The 19762-nt window shown below is 48.2% G+C and overlaps 1 protein-coding gene across 1 annotated transcript in view; it reads right to left on the bottom strand.

The window, feature by feature from the left end:
* Positions 1–19504, bottom strand: part of LOC141973239 (acrosin-like) — a 31450-nt gene extending 11946 nt beyond the window's left edge. Inside the window, exons 1-5 of the mRNA XM_074931585.1 lie at positions 19411–19504; positions 15880–15946; positions 13123–13323; positions 12552–12817; positions 12146–12271 (exon numbers count right to left, since the gene is read on the bottom strand). Of these exons, the coding sequence (XP_074787686.1) occupies positions 12146–12271; positions 12552–12817; positions 13123–13323; positions 15880–15946; positions 19411–19504 (754 nt within the window). The remainder of the gene's footprint in view (positions 1–12145; positions 12272–12551; positions 12818–13122; positions 13324–15879; positions 15947–19410) is intronic.
* Between the last annotated feature and the right edge of the window lie 258 nt (positions 19505–19762).

The following is a 19762-nucleotide window of genomic DNA, read 5'->3' as shown; positions in this document are numbered from 1 at the left end:
GTGCTCTAAATCTCTCACTATGCCACAGGAGGTGGTCATGTTGCGGGCGGCTGGCCTCTGTGACCTCAGCAACACCTCTGGCGCACGCAGACCACCACCCACATCAGTCACTGATGGGCCTTCTGCTCCCAGAGCCTCACACTCACTGTCCAGAGGCACCCAGAAGGCAAGGTAGGCAAGGAGGGTGTTTGCCCACCACCCTGAGTGTGGGCTTGCTGCCCTTCACTCCATTCGCCACAGCCCTGGGCCTGGCTGGCTGCACGTTTGCCCAGCAGCTCCAGGGGGGCTGCTGCAGCCATTCTGGCGAGTGCAGAGGACAGGGCTTTCTGCCGGTCAGGTCCCATTGCTGATCCCCTGTTGAGAGGGTGACAGCCCCCAGCTGAACTCACGCCCAGAGCCGCCCAGGTGACAACACCCTTCCCTGCCAACTGCTGTGCCGTGCTCCGTGTGCCCATGCTGACCGCAGCGCTCCTGGTTGCCAGTGCTGCCCAGGTGGCTGCAGAGAACTCGGGCCAGGGGTGGCCACAGCCCTACACGCCTAGACCTGCTGGGCTGGGCCAGGCCAGACTGGCTCTGGACCAGCTCCCCGTGGCAACCAGCCGCTTGGCGCCATTACAGCGAGGTTAAACCTCCCGCTGTTATCCTGGCAACTTCTCTCCAGTGGCTCTCGCAAGACCTCAGGAGAGAGCCCCAGGAGACCCACCTGAGTGCTCGAACCTGCCACGCTGCTCTGCTCCGCTGCAGGCCGGGCCAGGCTGGGCCAGGCTGGCTTCAGGGCAGTTTGACTTGGAGATAGACTGCCTGTGGCCACGATCCCCAGGGGGCAGCCCCAGCCAGGGGGTTTTCCTCCTCTGGAGGACACACTCTCCTCTGGCATCTGCCTGAGACTGCTCCCAGTGTCTCAGGACTCTTCTGGCCTCTGCTTGGGGGCCAGAGCTCCCGGGTTGCAGCCCCAGGCCAGGGGCCAAGGGCCAGGGGCCAGGGAAGGAGCTGCAGGATCAAGGCTGGCAGGAAGGGGCTGTGGGGTGGGCTTGACCGGGGCATCAGGACTGCGCTGCCCTTACAGAGGGGGCTCACAGCATCATGCACAAAGCCCTGGGGCACTGCCCTGGAGGAGGGGGTCACAACCCTGCTGGGTGCTGGGGGACAGCAGCACATCCCCCTCGGCCACCCCTTCCCCAGGCAGAGGAAACCCAGTGTCCTCCTGCTGTCCTGGGCCGGGGGCCAGGCCCAAGGGGCTCCCCGGCTGGTTGTGGGGGCGAGACCGCAGGTGGGGGTCCCCCGCTATGCCCAGCCATGGGGGCTTCCTCCTCCTGACCTCTCTGCTGGAGTGCAGATGCCACCACTGCCACAAAACCCCGCTAGTAAGTGTGCCTGGAATGAATGCCACTTTGTGTCCTCAGATGGGAGGAGCAGGGTGTGTGGCGCCTCCTGTTCAGCCCCACCAGCTGCAGCAGGACACCCATCCAGGGTCCCAGTAAAGTCTGCAGAGAATAGCCGCAAACTATGTGTTAAAATGTTGGAAGCGTGAGGAAGGGCAAAACAGTGAAAAATCGGTAAAAGACATTTCCTTGACACAGAGTTCCCAGAACAAACACAGGATGGGATGGAGACCTGGTGATATGTTCTTGTTGTGGCACCAAGGAGGAATGCGATGTGAGGTGGAGGCCGCGTGGTCCCATTCATTCACTTATCTCAAGAGACAGTTTATGCAGTAGCCTGCTGACATTGTCTTCCTACCTCTTTTCCCACAAAAACCAACGCACCCCTAGTACCACAGAATGTGCTGTGTTATTACCCAAAAGATAATGGTTTGACTACAGTCCCACCCACTCACACATACATACTTAGATAAATACTACCCTATGTTTGTATCTAACTCAGAGGGAAAATAATCTGACACCAAATCGGAGGGACAGATTGTCAGGTTTGTGCTTCTTGTCCCCACCCAGAAGGGACGCGTTTTGGTAAGATTTGAGCCCTCGGCTATGCCGAGTGATTACCCAGGAATTAAGTGTGTGTAACTGCAATTGTTTTTCTTTTTTGTGTAGTGCTATATAACCAACCTGCAGTTTGTGCATTTATCATAGGCAATCTTAAAGAATCTGTAGATGTTGCATGAGAATAAACTGTAATATTTGTGAACCTGACTGCTTCTCTTGAATGCAGCTGTATCTACAGCATACAGGCTGTTCATGCATCTGGTGTCAGGTGTATGGTTACGGCCCTAACTGGCATACCTATTAAGAGATAAATCCAGCTGCTCCTAGCCCCTCTAATCCCTGAGGACTGGTTAGAACTCAAGGGGATTCATCTCTTCCTAAATCAATTCATCACCTTAAGTGCAACACCATGCCGAGGGAGAGCCCCAGGGCTGTGAAGGGGCACAGCCCCACACATGCTGCTGCTGCTGCTGCTGACAGGGGAAGAGTGGGAAGTAAATGCTGTTCCCTTGTTCTTCTCTTCTTTCCAGAAGAGATGGTGGGGTGGCTTAAGGTTGAGGAGCAGCGAGTGCCGATTGCTACCAGGACGGTGCACCGGCGGCAGTACCGCACCAACTGATTTTCCCTGGTCCTCATCCATCAGCTGATCCGTCAACTAGAAAGCCAGAAGGTGATCAGCAAAACTCACTCACCCTTCAACAGCCCTATGTGGACAGTGAGAAAGCCTAATGGTGAATGGAGGCTGTGGGCTACCGTGGCCTGAATGAAGTTACGCCAGCAATGAGTGCTGCAGTGCCAGACATGCTGGAGCTCCAGTATGAACTGGAGTCGAAGGCAGCCAAGTGGTACGCCACGACTGACATTGCTAACGCGTTCTTCTCCATTCCGATAGCGCCAGAGCGCAGGCCACAGTTTGCGTTCACTTGGAGAGGCATCCAGTACACCTGGAATCAATTGCCCCAGGGGTGGAACCACAGCTCCACCATTTGCCATGGACTGGTCCATACTGCACTGGAGAAAGGTGGGGCTCCAGAACACCTGCAGTACATTGGTGACATCATTGTATGGGGGGACACAGCCGAGGAAGTCTTTGAGAAAGGGAAGAAAATCATTGAGATCCTCCTGAAGGCCGGCTTTGCCATTAAGCAAAAGAAAGTTAAGGGGCCTGCAAGGGAAATTCAGTTCCTAGGGATAAAATGACAAGATGGGCGTCGCCACATCCCAGTGGAGGTGATAAACAAGATAACAGCCATGGCCCCACCAACCTCTAAAAAGGAGACTCAGTCTTTCCTGGGCGTTGTGGGGTTCTGGAGGATGCACATCCCGAACTACAGCCTGATTGTGAGCCCTCTCTACCACGTAACCCGCAAGAAGAACGATTTTGAATGGGGCCCTGAGCAGCAACAATCCTTTGAACAAATTATGCGGGAGATTGCCCAAGCAGTAGCCCTCGGGCCAATCCGGGAAGGGCAGGAGGTTAAGAACATGCTCTACACCACAGCCGGGGAGAACGGCCCTACCTGGAGCCTCTGGCAGAGAGCACCTGGGGAAACCCGAGGCCGACCTCTAGGCTTTTGGAGCCGGGGATACAAAGGCTCTGAAGCTAATTACACACCAACTGAGAAGGAGATACTGGCAGCGTACGAAGGAGTTTGGGCTGCCTCAGGAGTGGTCGGCACTGAAACACAGCTCCTCCTGGCACCCCGACTGCCGGTGCTGGGGTGGATGTTCAAAGGAAAGGCCTCCTCCACGCATCATGCAACAGATGCCACATGGAGTAAATGGGTTGCGTTGATAACACAACGGGCTCGAATAGGGAACCCCAGCCGCCCAGGGATACTAGAGGTGATTACGAACTGGCCAGAGAGCAAAGATTCCGGGATGTCACCAGAACAGGGGGTGACACGTGCTAAGGAGGCCCCACCATATAACGAGCTGCCGGATGAGGAGAAGCGATATGCCCTGTTCACTGATGGGTCTTGTCACATTGTGGGAAAACATCGATGGTGGAAGGCTGCTGTGTGGAATCCCACACGACGGGTCACTGAAGCTACTGAGGGACAGGGTGAATCGAGCCAGTTTGCAGAGGTGAAAGCCGTCCAGCTTGCTTTGGATATTGCTGAGCGGGAAAAGTGGCCGAGGCTCTACCTCTACAACGACTCGTGGGCAGTGGCAAATACCCTGTGGAAATGGTTGCAGCAATGGAAGCAGAACAACTGGCAGTGTAAGGGTAAAACCATCTGGGCCGCTGAAGTATGGCAGGACATTGCAGCCCGTGTGGAAAACCTCGTTGTGAAGGTGGCCATGTGGATGCCCATGTACCCAAGAGCCGGGCCACTGATGAACATCGACACAACCAGCAGGCAGACCAAGCTGCTAAGATTAGAGTGGCTCAGGTGGACTTGGACTGGCAGCACAAAGGTGAACTGTTCATAGCCTGGTGGGCCCATGAGACCTCGGGCCACCAAGGTAGAGATGCAACATCCAGGTGGGCTTGAGATCGAGGGGTGGACCTCACCACTGACACCATTGCAGAGATCATCCACGGATGTGAGACGTGTGCTGCAATCAAACATGCCAAGCGGGTGAAGCCCCAGCGAAATGGAGAGCGATGGCTGAAATATAGATATGGAGAGGCTGGCAGATCAACTACATCACACTGCCACAGACCCGCCACAGGAAGCGCCATGTGCTCACAATGGTGGAAGTAACCACTGGATGGCTGGAAACTCACCCAGCGCCCCACGCCACTGCCCAGAACACCATCCTGGGCCTTGAGACCCAAGTCCTGTGGCGACACGGCACCCCAGAGAGAACTGAGTCAGACAACGGGACCCACTTCCGAAATAACCTCATAAATGCCTGGGCAGAAGAACACGGCATCGAGTGGGTCTACCATATCCCCTACCACGCACCAGCCTCTGGGAAGATCGAGCGCTACAATGGACTGTTAAACACCACATTGAAAGCACTGGGAGGTGGGACCTTCAAACACTGGGACATGCATCTAGCAAAGGCCACCTGGCTAGTCAACACAAGAGGATCTGCCTGTCGAGCTGGCCTGGCTCAGTCAAAACCTCCACATGCTGTAGATGGGGATAAAGTCCCTGTGGTGCGCGTGAGGAATATATTGGGAAAAATGGTCTGGTTTAGTCCTGCGCCAGGCAAAGGTAAAGGCAAACCCATCCACGGGATTGCTTTTGCCCAAGGACCTGTGTGCACCTGGTGGGTGATGCAGGACAATGGAGAGGTCCGATGTGTACCACAGGGGGACTTGATTCTTTATTATTAAAAATAATAAAGATAATAAATAAATTATTACTTTGTTATTGTTAACTGCTAAATGGCAGCTGGACATGACGCAGATGGTATAGAATAAAGGGGTGGATTATGTCCTGGTTCAACTAGGATAGGGTCAGATTTATCAAGAATGTGCTGGTTTAAGCCCTGCCGGGACCGGAGAGCACGTTGCTGTTGCCCCTCCCCCACCCGCAGCTGGTCGGGCTGGAAGTTAAGCACAGACCCCGGGCTAAAATAAGAAGACATTTAATACAACAGTGTGATGAACAATCTGAACAGCAACAGTGGCAATGATAACAACAATAAACAGCAATAACAATGAACAAGAAAAAGACATACAGAGAAATACCGCAAAATGGTCAGGGAACAAAGCTCGCCGCGCCTGTGTGTCGCAACCCCCAAAACCAAAAGTGAAAGTAAAAATGCTCCGCCCCTGGACCTGATGTCAGCATGGTATGAATAACCCGGCTGGAGATCCCTTCCCCCTCTCTCTATGCTGGGTAAAATTTGACCCTATCCTAGTTGAACCTGGACAGGTAACTGCGGTGGTAATTACCCCTGACCCTGCCTGTAGGTGAGTTTACAGGGAAGGCACTGGACAGACTTGAAGTCCTCATGGGATGTTACCAGGCTGTGTTCTGTTTTGCTGCGGTAGGGGATGGTGAGAGGGAAGATCGCACAAGGTACGGCTTAGTCCTTGGTGCCTGAGCAGAAAAGATAACCAGTGCCGGGCTGCTTAGAAGATGCTTGGCCTCAGGGATGACAGTGCTCCATTGTGTGGGACAGTGGCAGATTACCCAGTGGAGGTAGACAGGAACAATGCTCGTTTTAATTAGACCAGTTTAACTCCTTTCCTCCCCTTTCCCAGGCTCAGCTTCACCCCAGACCCCTCTCCTCCTGCTTGTTACTGCTGCAGGTCACACTTGGTCCAACCAACCCAGCAACGAGGGGTGCAGGGGTCGGGGTTCCTGCGCAGTGGCAGTGTCTCTCAGACTTTGCCTGGGCTCCTGCTTGGCTTCTCTGCAGGCTGCAGCCCCTTCAAGGGGAGGTTGATCCTGGCTGGCAGGTGAGCCCCCCCCAGCTGCTCACTTCCGCCTCCGTGGGATGGGGGAGAGAATTGGAAGGGCAAAAGTGAGAAGAAACTCATGGGTCAAGATACTGATGGTTTAATGAGGGAAGGAAACTCCCTTGGGAATATTCACAGGATCACACCATGGCTGAGGCCAGAAGGGACCTCTGGAGGTCAACAGGTCCAAGCACCTCCTCAAGCAGGGCCACCTACAGTCAGCTGCCCGCTGCTGGAAAGTCTGCACCCAGCAGCTGAAGTGTGTGATGGGGATAATCCAGTCCTCCAGGAGCAGGGGATGGACAAGCTGCAAGGACTGCCCTGTTTGGCTCTGGCTGTGGTGGGGCTGGCCCAGCTGAGAGCAGGCATGCATTGGCCTGACACTTAGTCCTTGTCTTCATCTGTCACTCCCTCCTTGGCCTCCCCATCTGTGGCCTGTCTTCTCCTGACCCAAATGCAAGGAAGCACCATCTGCTCATTTTGCAGCAGGACAGGGAGAAGCCACAGACAAGAGGGTGGACCAGCTGTTTTTCCTGTCAAGGCCCGGGCTGGTGGCTCTCCCTGGATGGGCCTTTTTCTTCCCTGATGTGCAAGCTGTAAATATGAGACAGTCCCCAAACACCCCCCTCCACCCACAGCAGTAAATCAGCAGGATTAAGGCATTTGGTGCTGCTGACAGTGCCGATGTGGGGGGAGTTCTGGCCATCTCAGATGATGACAGCTGCTTCACAGCTGGCAGGAATGTCAACCTTCATTGCTGCTGTACCCTGCTGTGAGTCTGCACCCTCACATGAGACGTGCCAGAACTGGGTTTGCATCCTTTCAAGCAGCAGCACTCTTGGCCAGCTACGGCATCAACACTATCATGTGATTTGTTTTTAAGGTGTTTCCTCCTTCTGCAGTTTGAATGGGATTGCAGATTATTTGTCCTACAAATACTGTACAGTGGTCAAGTATTTCATATGTTATCCACAGAAACTTTTATTTTACTGGGGGTTATGCACAGTGTTTAATTTTTGAGTCCATAATTCCACACAACTGAGTGTGGCACAAAGCCTCGGTTTTTAGATGCAGTAGACATGGAAATGCCCACTTGAGGATCCTCTGAGCAGGCAGCAGACTCTCAGAGTTCCTGGGTGCCAGCAATGGCAATCCCCACTTTCTTCTTTTCACAGCCGAAGTCTTCCCTCAAGTCCTTAAATGGGTTAATCCATCATCACAGGAAAGTGATAGGAAATTAATTATTGCAGTCTCTAAGAAGCAAAGCAGCAGAATTTCCAGTGAAGTGGAGGGCCAGTCTGAATACCAACAGAATTCAGCCAGAAGGAGACACTGTCTCGGGGCATTAACCAGTTTAGCTTCTTAGAGTGCAGGAACTCTTCTGTTTTAGAGTTATTGACAAAAATTACACCTGAAAACCAAGAAGCAAGAGTTTACAATGACTCCAGAATGATTCTTACAGGTGGATATGTAATGTATTAGTCAGAGGTAATAGACATACTGCAGAGGCTGAAAAGAAAGCTGCTTAGATTAGAAGACCTATGATGCTGCCTTTCCAGACACATGCCTAGGACTGTGCTTCCTACAAAGGAGCCACACTTAGTAGGGTACACTGGCCTTTTGCTTTCAAATTCCTGTGTTCAGCTTCTCACACCAGAGTTCAAAGAGATCTAACTGATTGGTGAGTGCTCAGAAGGTGTCAGACACAATCATCTAGAAGAAATGATGAATAAGCAAATACTGAAGGAACCAGGGATATTACTCTGGAGAAAATTGAAGTAAGACATCGTAACAGTCTTCAGTTACTACATAGAGATCAGCTACAAAGATGGTGGGAATAATCAGTTTTCCACATCCACGGTGAATGACACGAACTTCTGTAGGAAATCACAGAATCACATCTCAGTGATCCAGAAACACCACAGAGGACCTCTTGGGGTTCTTTCCAGTCCTGTTTTCTATGACTGCTAAGAACAGCATGCAGGTGTCTGAGATCACCCTCTTTCCCATCAACAGTGTGTAATTAGCTACTATTTCCCATTTTAGGAGTTGGCTTAGTGGTAGTTTTCCACTGAAGTAACTCTAATCTCTTATGAGCAGGTTCCTGATTTGCTTTGCTGTTAGGAAGATCAGAAGCAACTTCGTATTTCTCCTTCTTTAAAGCTGTTCAAGACATGGCTTGAATTGGAGGGGGTCACACCCAGAAGGCGGACGTGGGGGTACAGTGGGGGGACACAGAGATGCCTCACAGATGTGGAGGGGGGTCATGGGAGGACACCAGGGGGTATAGGGGGACAACATGGGGGACAACCGAGGGGGAGTGGACACCAAGGGAGGACATGGAGAGACACTGGAGGGGGGGGACATAGGGGGTCAGCACAGGGGGGTGACACCGAGTAACACTGGGGGGTACACAAAGGAGACACCATGGGGTACCAGGGGAAACAGACATCCCCACAGTGGACCCCCAGGGTGAAAAGAATCAAGACACAGTGCCCCCCTGTCTCCCCTCACCAGTGGCTGTGGGTCTGCTTTGGGCCCTGGGCGCTGCCCCCTGGCTGCAGTACCTACAGGTGTGTGTGAGGGTGTGTGGGGGTGTGTATGTGAAATGGGAGTCAAACAGCCTTGGGGGGATCCTCAGGCCTAGTGGGGTGTCAGGCCCAGCGGAGGGCTCAAACCCAGGGGGCCGCAGAGCATGACATCAGGTAGTGCCGAACCAGCTTTATTGCTGCAGAGGCAGTGAGTGCAGTGTCTGCCAGGGGGAGACACACATCTGGGCGGGGGGCCGAGAGCTGGGGAGGGGGACTGTGCCTCCCCTGAGGTGACACAGGGGGGTTGCGGGAAGCAGGGCCACACAGGGAGGAGAGGAAGGGACATGGGGAGAAACTTTATGGGGGGCCCTGAGGGGATGAAGCAGAACCAGGGGAACCCCAGGGAAACCCCAGCAGGGAGCCAGGAGGACCTCCAGGGAAACTGGGGACCCCAGGGTGACTCCTAGGGACAGTAGGGACCCCAGAGGGGAACACATGGGTCCCAACAGGGCAGGACATGGGGGACCCCAGGGGAACCTTGCAACACATTGGGGACCCTGTGGTGACTGATGGGGACATTGGGAACCATGGGGTGACCCAGGGAGACACTGGGGATGCTGAGAGGACTGTGAACACAAGGGTGACCGGGGGGCAGCCGGGAGGACACTTGGTGGGTGACTCATGGGAATGATGTCAACTTTGGAGGTGCCAGAGACCATTTTGGGGACTTTGGGGATTGGGGAGGGGATCCTGGGATGACCCAGGGGGGCATTGGGGACGATGGGGGGGAGACAACAGGTGACAACCAGACAGGTTGAGGGGCTTTGTTAGCCTAATGAGGCCAGGGGAGAGGTTTGGGGACATCCCTGTCACTGCTGCCACACCTATTCCCCCCAGCGCTCCTCAGCCACCACTCCCACTGCCCTGTCCCTGTTGCCTCCCCGCTGTCACCTCCCTGAGGTGACCCAGGAGGCCTGAACCCCAATTTGTGCTCCCCAAACTCTGCCCCTCCCCTTTTTTATGTGTTGTCTATTTCCAAGATCCCCCGCAAGGCTCCCCAAACTCCCCTGTCCCTTCCTCACTTCCATCCAGGCTGCACCCACTTCCATTGCATCCCACGGGATGCCGGGGTTGCTTGCGGGGGGTCAGGGGTTCCCTGAGCCCCCCCCCCTCCCCCTCCATCCCCACAGGCACCCACCACTCTCTGTGGGCACTGGCTCAGTCCTCGAGGCCCAAGAATTGAGGGGGGGCCTGAACACACACGCCCAACAATAAAAGATTCCAATGAAGCTGTCAGCCTGGTTGAAGACACTGGGGAACACCTCAGGACACCCCACCCCCCCACCCCCCATCGCCATGTCCCCTGACAGAGCCCATATCCCCCTCAGCTGTCCTCATACTCCTGGCATCCCCATGTCGTGTCCAGGGTCCCCATGTCCTCCCTGCCATCCCCATGTCCACCTGGGGTCCCCATCCTCCTGGGATCCCATGCTGTCTCCATGTCCCTCACCTCTCTGGGATTCCGATCCTCAGGGTCTCCAACCTCCCACGGTCTCCCTATCCCCCTTGCTGTTCCTGGCATTGAGGTAAGAATTTCACTTTTGTTCTTTAAGTGAGAGAAATTTTTTTCTCGTTTTGGAATAGGATAACTTTTCCAGGGACCTGTGACCATGCTATTTCACAAGGTTATTGGTTCCTTCCATTGTATTTAGGAAACTGTAATTAAACAGCATGACCACAGCCATCCCAGGAGAAGATGCTGCAGGAAATGGGAGCTTATAGGAAAATAAGGCCCCAGGAAGCCTGGCAGGCATGGGAACATCAAGGACATCCCTTTTTAAACCTGTGATGTGGAGCCTGGGTTTAGATCTAAGCCATCTTGCTATTGACATTGCCCTTTTCCCTAAAGGGGGGCACCCAACACTGAAAAAAAGTAGGCAATGGTATTAATAATGGTAAAGTTTGATGTCGGTTGGCTGTGAAATGATTGTCAAAAAGCTAGTTCAGAATAACTAAAACTATTTGAAGTGATGGGCCAAATCTGCATAAGCATTTTGGATCAACTGGGAAAAAAAAGTTTACTTAGAGCTTGTAAGAAAAGTAGTGCAAAGAAAAGGCTTGATGAGTTGGAGGGTACAGTATGGAGACATTGTTGGAATGCGTGAATCCTCCTGCTACTTCAAGAAAACCCACCCCATGTCCATTTTATACGGAGTTCTCACTGATGCATCCCACTGAGTTTGTTCTTGTTTTTTTTTTTTTAAATAATGCATATATTAACTTGCATATATTTAAACATTTCAGTAGGATTCAGACCCAGATATTCTTCCATATGAGTGCTGCATTCAGTGAATTACAGTGTCATTGCAGCACTTTCTTCTTTCTAGTGCAAAAAGTAATTATACAAGGTAAAATGGATGCATTTAACAAGGACTATAACTTTTTTTTTTCCCAGGAATATACAGTAGAGCTTTCATTTGAGAGGCACAGATGCAGATTCTTGTCAGCAAAAGACAGTTAAAATTCTGAGAGTCCAAGCTACATCTTGAGTGTCCAAACCCCTCATTTTTGTGCTCTAAACACTTCTCATAGAACCCAAACCCTAATTTTTCAGATAGAAACCCTCATTTATATCTTCCAACCACACCTTTTAAAGGCCAAAGACTCATTTCAGGGGTCCAGAGCATCATTTTCAGAGCCCAAAGTCTGGCTTTGAAGGTCCAAAGCCTGATTTTTAGAATCCAGGGTCCCAACTTGTCTTTTACTACCCAGAGCCTTTTTTTAGGGCCCGGACTTTCATTTTTAGTGTTTAAACCCTCACTTCTCTGGCAGAACGCAGTGATTTAGGATCCAAAGCTCCACTGATAGTGTCCAAAGCCTCACTTTCCTAAGTGTTAACTTTGGCTTTCAAAACCTCATTCTGATGCTCTAGGGCCCCATTTTGATGGTCCAAAGGCTCAACTGCCGTCTGCAAAATCTCCTTTGCAGGAGTTTGTGTGTGCCTCTGTGGGAGGTGTTTTCTATGAGTGCACGCATCACTGGGTGCATGCTGTGAGCTTTCAAGGGGGCACAGGGGTGTTTGCACTCAGGGTGCGTGCATGCGGGGCATGTGGGTGGGTGCATTCTGCACGCATGCATGCTGCAGTGTGTGTGCATGCACTGCCTGTGTGCGTATGTTTTATGTGTGTGTGCACACTTGGTGTGTGTGTGTGAACAATGCGTGTTGCACTCTGTGTTCCAGACATGTATCTTGGAGTATGGGTGTGTGCATCTGCAAGCTTCTATCTGGGAGGTGATGATGACACCCTGCGGATAGCCAATGCACAGGCTGTGGGATTGGATGGCCCCTCCATACCACTGGCTGCTGTTGCAGAGGTTGAGGTCGATGAGGTGTACCTTGGCCTCCTGCAGGACATCCGTTGTTCCTGCAACTGTGAACACAGAAAGGAATTAATGCCCAGCAGCCTGTTGCCAGGTGTCCTGCCCTGTCTGGGTGAACCCCTTCCCTGGGGCTTGGCTTTGTCTCATGACAGGCGCTGCACTGGCAATTCCCTTCTGTCTCGTCTTGGGCCCTTGGCCAGGCCCATCTCTCTATGGGCATATGTCCCCACAGCCACACTCTGGCTCTCACCTCTGCTGTCAGGAAGCCCAGCCTGCCTCCCCCGTCTGCCAAGCTTGCACTCAGGACATGAGCACTTTTTGGGAACTCACATCTTGCCGTCGTGGCCCCCCAGCCGCTGACATAGCAGGTTGTCAGCTCTGACACTCTCAGCAAAGCGTCTGGCACACAGGTGAGCTGTACAGAGTCTCTACACTGGACAGGCTGGTCCAACCGCAGCAGCACAATGTTGTTGCTCTCCGAGATACTGCTGTAGTGTTCATGAACCAGCAACCGCTTAATATTGTGCACTTGGGCCTCTGGGCCCAGGTGAGTCAACTGGGTGGCCCCGACCATCACATGCCACATCGTGATGTGCCTGGAAGGCAGATGGGGAGAGGGCTCTGAGGGAGAGGAGCCATGTGCTGCAGCATCCCAGCAGTTCCCTGCCCTCTGCTTCACACAGGAGAGAGGAAAGCAGAGCTATGGAGGCTGCAACTGCCCTAGCATGCCTTGGGCTCAAGGTGTGTTGAGCTGGAGGCTGCTAGGAAGCCTCTCAGCCAGGCTCTGCAGTGCCCAGGCACTGGACATACTGCAAGGAAGGGAGATGGGAGTAGCACATGGTGCTGCGGAGAGGACACCTGCAATTGCTGTGGGGGTATCCCCATTCCTGGCCCTCTTTACCTGGCCTTGATGAAGCAGTGGGCTGCTATGAGGACCCACTGTGGACTGATGAGGGACCCTCTGCACACATGTCTCTTGCCTCTTCTCCAGGGATCCTGGATGCTGATGATCCGGGGCCAGGCCCCTGGCTGGGCGTTTTTGCCACTCACGGCACACATGGTGCCATCATGATAAGCCATGGGCCAGAGCCCACAGGTCCCTCTGTAACCAGAAACTCATTAGCGTCCTGCTCGATGGCTCACTGCTGTTCCAGCTGAAGGTCAGCTGTCTGCCCTCCCCATGAGAGACATCTTGTTCTAGAATCTTTTGTGCCTGTGAGACACAGTTAAACAAGTAAGGAAACCACCACAAAATTTCACCTCTCAAAATCCTCCTAAAGTAAGTATTTTTTCCAGAGTAAAAGGCCTACTTCAACATCTGGTTTTTTTTCCAAAAAACCTCTTGGCTATTGCAGCAGCTACCAAATTGCCAGTTTTACCTGATGTGAAGCTTCACTAATGCAGAGTGCTTTTTCTTCTGCCACTTCCCACTCTTAGGTCTGAGCCACATGGAACATGATCAAAGCCAAGACTTCAGTTCCTCTTTTTAGAGTATGTTTCAAACTGGGTAAGATACATTAGTGCAAAAATGTCTACTTTTTAGGTCATCTCTAATAAAAGTCTACCATAGCCTCTAGATCAATGAATATATTTAAATTATCCCAGGGATGGTATGGTAAAACTGGTAGGCTAGTAGAAATATAATCTTTGTGCCTTTTTTTTTTTTCTTTTGAACAGATATTTTCCAGGGATTTCAAAATAAATCTTTTATCATGGAATATATCGAGTATAGTTTTTACATTTTCATAACTTCCCTATTTTTATATATGTTATATTGTTCTCGGTTGTATATATAATGTGTTTATGTCTTTTTGATGCAAAATTGATTGCCCAAATCTTAACTCAAGGTCAGCCTAATTACAGTCAGGTGGCTGATGTCTGTATAGGCATCAACATAAGATATTTCTTTATCCCCACCATATGCTTTCATGCAGTAAACTAAATTCTTTATTCCCACTTTTCTGAAACCTTATCTTTAATCCCAGTCACAACTTCAATCTATAACACGTGACCAACAGCTATCAGGATTAACAGAAAGCATTGCCCCTTATCAACCTCAGTTCTCCATTCTAGCAATCTACACAAAAAACATCTGTTAACTAGAGGTATTCTACTTTGCTTTTCTAAAGACTCAGTTATAATTGCAGTTTAGCTAAAGAGAGGTGCTGACTTTTTTGATACTAAATTCTTTAGCAATTGATACTTAACAACATTAGACTTCTCTTTAGGCCTCACAAGTCAAGGAATAAAGAAGATTTCCCATATTTTTCTGAAAATTTGCAACCCTAACTACACCTAGAATATTTCCTAGGTTATAATAACTTCCAATAAGCATCTTCTAAAATTAAATTTAAATCATTCCCTACCTACTAATACCACTATGGGTTCAGCAGTGTAGTCTGTTGAAGATCCTGCAATGAGCCAAGCCTTTCAGATCTTATCAAACAGTAATCCAGTCCCAACATTAAACCTTGTCTGAGTCTTAACCAGTACATCCAGATTTGCTCCAAACCTAAGCATATTTGCTCTTGCCTGTGCTAGCTTCCATCTTAGCCAAGTACATATTCAGAACTGAGCAATAAACAGGTATTTGGTCATTCCTTTTACAAAACTTGGCCTTAAGAATATCCTTGGTTTCAGCCTTGGCCATAGCCAAGTTAGCAATGTCTGCACAAAAACCCAAACACAAACAATTGGTTATATTGTCATAAACTGCATTTAAATAAACTGCATTGTCTGAGACAATGGTGCCATCATGATGGTGGCATCATGATAAGCCATGGGCCAGAGCCCGCAGGTCCCTCGGTAACCAGAAACTCATTAGCGTCCTGATCGATGGCTCACTGCTGTTCCAGCTGAAGGTCAGCCCTCTGCCCTCCCCATGAGAGACATCTTGTTCTAGAATCTTTTGGATGGGACTTTCTGCTGACAGAAGTGACAAACATGTGATTGGGTTTTCTGCTCACGTGCTTTATTAGACTCTGGTTATGACTGAAAATGGGGTTAGGTTCAGTTTTGAACCCAGCGGTGTTTGAATTCAAGTTTCATTCCAGGATACTGTGAGATCTCCAGAAAGGGGATGGAGGCTGTTAATCTATAGAAATGACTGGCCGGTCCCTGTTTTTTGTGGGTTTTAATGGAATTTGTTTAAGAATAATTTGGAGACACATTTGAAGTTAGAATTCAGAGAAGGTGGCGACAGAGGGCTGTTTATAACTGCAGCATCTGGTAAGATCTGCATGATTTGATGAGCAAAAGCTCCAGCCTGAGTGACTCCTCATTATCATGGTCATTGTGTTTCATTAAGGCCTATGATGATACTTCTTGTGGTTAGTGTTCAGAAAAGCAGAATGGAAGAACTGCATTTGCTGATGGATTGCAGCAAGTATGAAGGAGAGAATGGTTTCAGAGAAACATAGTTTCTTAATTTATTTGGTTGTAAGTATGTATAATAGGGTCTTTGGTTCCAGTTAGGGTTAAACCTGGGGTAAAGAGGAATTTCATTCTGTAAGGTCTGCATGAATAGGAAGAGCACTGGCCTCAGAGTTTGTCACAGCACTGTTCCTTTTCTTTGGATGCTAAACTGAACCTGATATCCAGCTGTAATCATATCCTGGTGACCAATGCCTACACCAAAGCAAGGCATAATCTATTTTACCTTGCTACAACTGGCTTTTCTGCAAGGTCACAGCTGAGGGAGGATTTTGTAATAAACCAAAGTATTCCTGGACAAAAACAAGTAGAGTTCTTACTGTACCCAAACATGAATTTATAGGATTGGATCATCCCTGAACTCTAAAATAAAGGTCATGAGGAATAATACTGTTTGTCACTGAACTGAGTTGGCCTCCATATCAAGGGACAGGAGGCACATTGGCATCTGTAGTCATGAAATGTGGCAGGACGTCTGGTCAGAGGACTACTTCTACACATATCTCTAGTATTTAAGAGGCAATGTAGTTAAGATCAAGAGAAAAGCTCCTTCAAAGAGAAATTTTAGATCACCTAATCAAAATGAGCTTTTCTGACCCCTCTAACTACTAAAAATCAGCCTCCAAATTAAGGTACTTGATCTTTGAAATAAGGTCATATAAATGTAGAACTACTGCAATGTTTCATTTCAAAATGCTTGTCAACATCTAAATTTTCAAGAAGGCTTATGTTTATGTGGTGCGTGTTAGTTCCTGCTCTCAGACCCAATAATGTATTATTCAAAATATAGAGATGACATATGCTTCTATAATGCTGTTCATGATAATTTGTATTGCACACTGCTGGTGTAAAAACTATGGTGAGTCTTTCCACATAGAAGAGCTTTTTAAATACATGACTGCCATTGACAAGTAAGATGTAGCCTTTAAATATGTGTTTAGTTTTCAGTCTTATGTCTTTAGGAAAGCATAGACATTAAAAAATTGGAAGGAAACTGCAGTGGGTACTCAAACCAGTCTGTGATGCAAATATCTACTGCTACTTTGTAATTAGATGGATAAAAAGCAAAGGGGATCAAATGTTATAAAGCTGATTATTAGTATAAAGAGACAATTGTAGATAGTTAGAGCAATGAAATGACAATAATTACTCCCACACTGTGGTTTTTATGGAGTATCTGATAAAACCTTCTGTTGAAACTTTCTAATTCTAAATTGTATATCAGAAATACCAGCCATCTTAAATGTTGGATTCCTTAGTACATTAGAATGTACAATTTTTTTCTCAGAGAGGATATTTTTCCATGGTTTTATGACCACATATGTTCATACACTGCTCTAGCCAAGCAAATGCCACAACAGTGATTGGAACCAGGAGTAGTCATCAGTGCAGACTAGGAATTAGTTTTGGAACTGTTACTGTTCTGTGCTTTTTTTGAAGGAAATAGGGAGAAGGAGGCAGGACAAAGGAGGTTGAACTGATTTAATAGCATTAGCACATCTAATGACAAAAGGTCATGTCTTTGTTCTTTGAAACATTTTTTTAAAGTACTCAAAGTGCAAAGTAAACACAGTCTAGTTTATATGAAATATTTATGAATCTTTAGTATTGTCCGTGCTTCTATAGCTTATTGAAACACCTTTTCAGTGTTTTCTTTTTCTGTTTTTCTGTTTTTCCCCCATATCTAGCATGATTTCTGTGATGTAATAACTGAAGTGTGGATACTGGAGTGATTACTGCTTGATCTACCAGGTTAACCATTTGGGTGTTTACTGTGCGAACACAAGATGTGTCTCCTCTCATGCACAGTGTTAGATGCAGCTCTGGACTCTAGGTTGATCTGTGCCTTGTACAATATAGTTGTCACCAAAAACTGGGATAAAAATTTATCGACACCAATGTGATGTAGATAAGCAGACACTTCTTTATCGACAGCCAGACGTTTAGGGGAGTGCTCTCACCAACAACATGTGCCAGGCACCAGAATCATACACCTTATATAGAACTGACTCATACATATTCATTAAGTATTCATACATAAGCATACAACTTCCAAGAAATCATTAACATATTCTCCTCCTACTTCCGATTCTGCACAGTAAAGGTTAGAAATGTCTAGAAATGGGTCTGGGGTGTAATGTGAGTAGGTGGTCCATGAGTCGGTGGTCGCGATCTCCCCCTGCCGGAATTACCTTCTGCTTAAGGACACAGCTTTCTTGGCAGGTACTTGCAAGCTGTTACAGTCACTTCCCTCAGTTCCCATTAATCCTGGACCTTGACAACTACTTGCATTCTTCTAGTCCTTTGTATGTATTATAAATCAGTTTACAAACCATCTTGTGTTTTGTTACCTAGGTTCTAACCATTCCTACTAAACAATTATGACCAATCCCTTCGGCCTTGGTATGGGACTGTACAGGGGATTTTAGAGTAGCAGTCGGTTGCTAGATTCAAAATACAATAAATGTAAAATAAATTATTTTTACTAAAATATCTCTTAATTCTATACTTATATTAAAATCAAACACAATTTAATTTCAGTTGATAATAAAATCAGTAACATAGTCTCACAATCTTTATTCTGCTTCATGGCTCCACATGCCTCAGACAGAAGCATTGAGTGTCTGGTGGTGAAAAGCCAGGCAGAACAAACTGAGCCCCATCTCTTGGGGCTTTATATTCAAAGGTCTGTCACGTTATAGCTACTGCCCCGTCAGAGTAAATACTGCCTGCCTTCATAATTGCACAGTCCAGGACCATTCCCTTCACACCATGTGAACTGAAATATTAAATACAGCTGATTGGCAGATCACCCATTTCAAGATTCAAATGTAATTTTTTGTTCCACTGAAATAAAGGAACTTGGAATATTTTTGTGGTAATGCTACTTTTCTCTTTTTAAACTGTAGAGAACAGGTGATCAGTTAAATCTTTTCTCATAGGAAATCAAAAGATGAACGTCCCTAGAGATCTTTCAGTGGCAGGGTGCACATGTACAAAATATTTGTGATGACATATTCTGCTGCAGGGGCAGCTGAACACCGCTGTGCTATAGAGTATTGAATGACCATAAAATGCACAGCCATCACCTTCTTTCAAGACTAGCATTAAGGCTGCCCATAAATCTGCTGTTGAAAATCATATCTGAAGAATGAATACTCGGTTTGATTTTGTAATTGTTCCTCACAGCAGCATATAGTGTTTTAAAGAAAGGTAAAACCATAATTTTTATATGAGTCTATAGAAAGCAGTTGTCAGCAATTAAACTGTTTTCTCTGAAAATAAGTAAAAGGTTTTCCAAGCTCAAACATATTAATGATCTGTTCCTAAAGAAAACACAATCTTTATAAATAACAATTGTGATGTTTATTGCTGTCTTTAAAAAATCTGTGCACTGTACTTGCTTTACCAATTTTAAGAGGTTTGTGCTAAAGAATACTAGGCAGATTATTTGAATCAAGTTTCCATTACAAAGCATAGATCCATTTGTCAAATGATGTGCAAGAAAAGCTTGAAATTATTACTGTGAAGCAGACTTTCATCCTCCCTCTAAGAACAGCCCATTTACATGAGTGATTGCATAACAGTGATAATGTTTCAATGTCTCTCCAGCATCTTATGGCAGGATCAACACATTAGCTATTGACAGCTGTAAACATGTGTATCTGTGTTCTGGTTTGAAAGCTTCCAGCTTCTTTGCCTGTGCCCATCACTCCTCTCCCATTTCTCAGACAAGCTCTGTAGTCCCTGTGCTTGCCTGCTCGCATCATCGCAGTATGAAGGATAGTTTCTTTCCTCCGATCTGACTTCTTCCCAAGACGTGAGTCAGCAGTCAAGGGAGCTGACGACATTACCGGGATGGGACAAGCAGGGATGTGCCTCCGCAGTGACGCAGCCTTTGCTCAGTCAGCAAGGATTTTTACATCACCTCTACACCAGGTGGCAACATACCATGCTGCTCTGCTTGTGTTTAAAGAAACAAACCCAATGTTCAATTGTTAGTACAGAAAGGAAAAATCAGCTTTAGGTCATATGGTCATATGTCATATGGTCATAGGTCATATGGTCATGTTCTGTCCAGTGCTTATCCCCCTGACCCCCTGGCTCCT

The sequence above is a fragment of the Athene noctua genome, chromosome Z (assembly GCF_965140245.1).
Source record: "Athene noctua chromosome Z, bAthNoc1.hap1.1, whole genome shotgun sequence".
Classification (NCBI taxonomy): Eukaryota; Metazoa; Chordata; class Aves; order Strigiformes; family Strigidae; genus Athene; species Athene noctua.
This window is presented reverse-complemented; position numbering and strand designations above follow the sequence as displayed.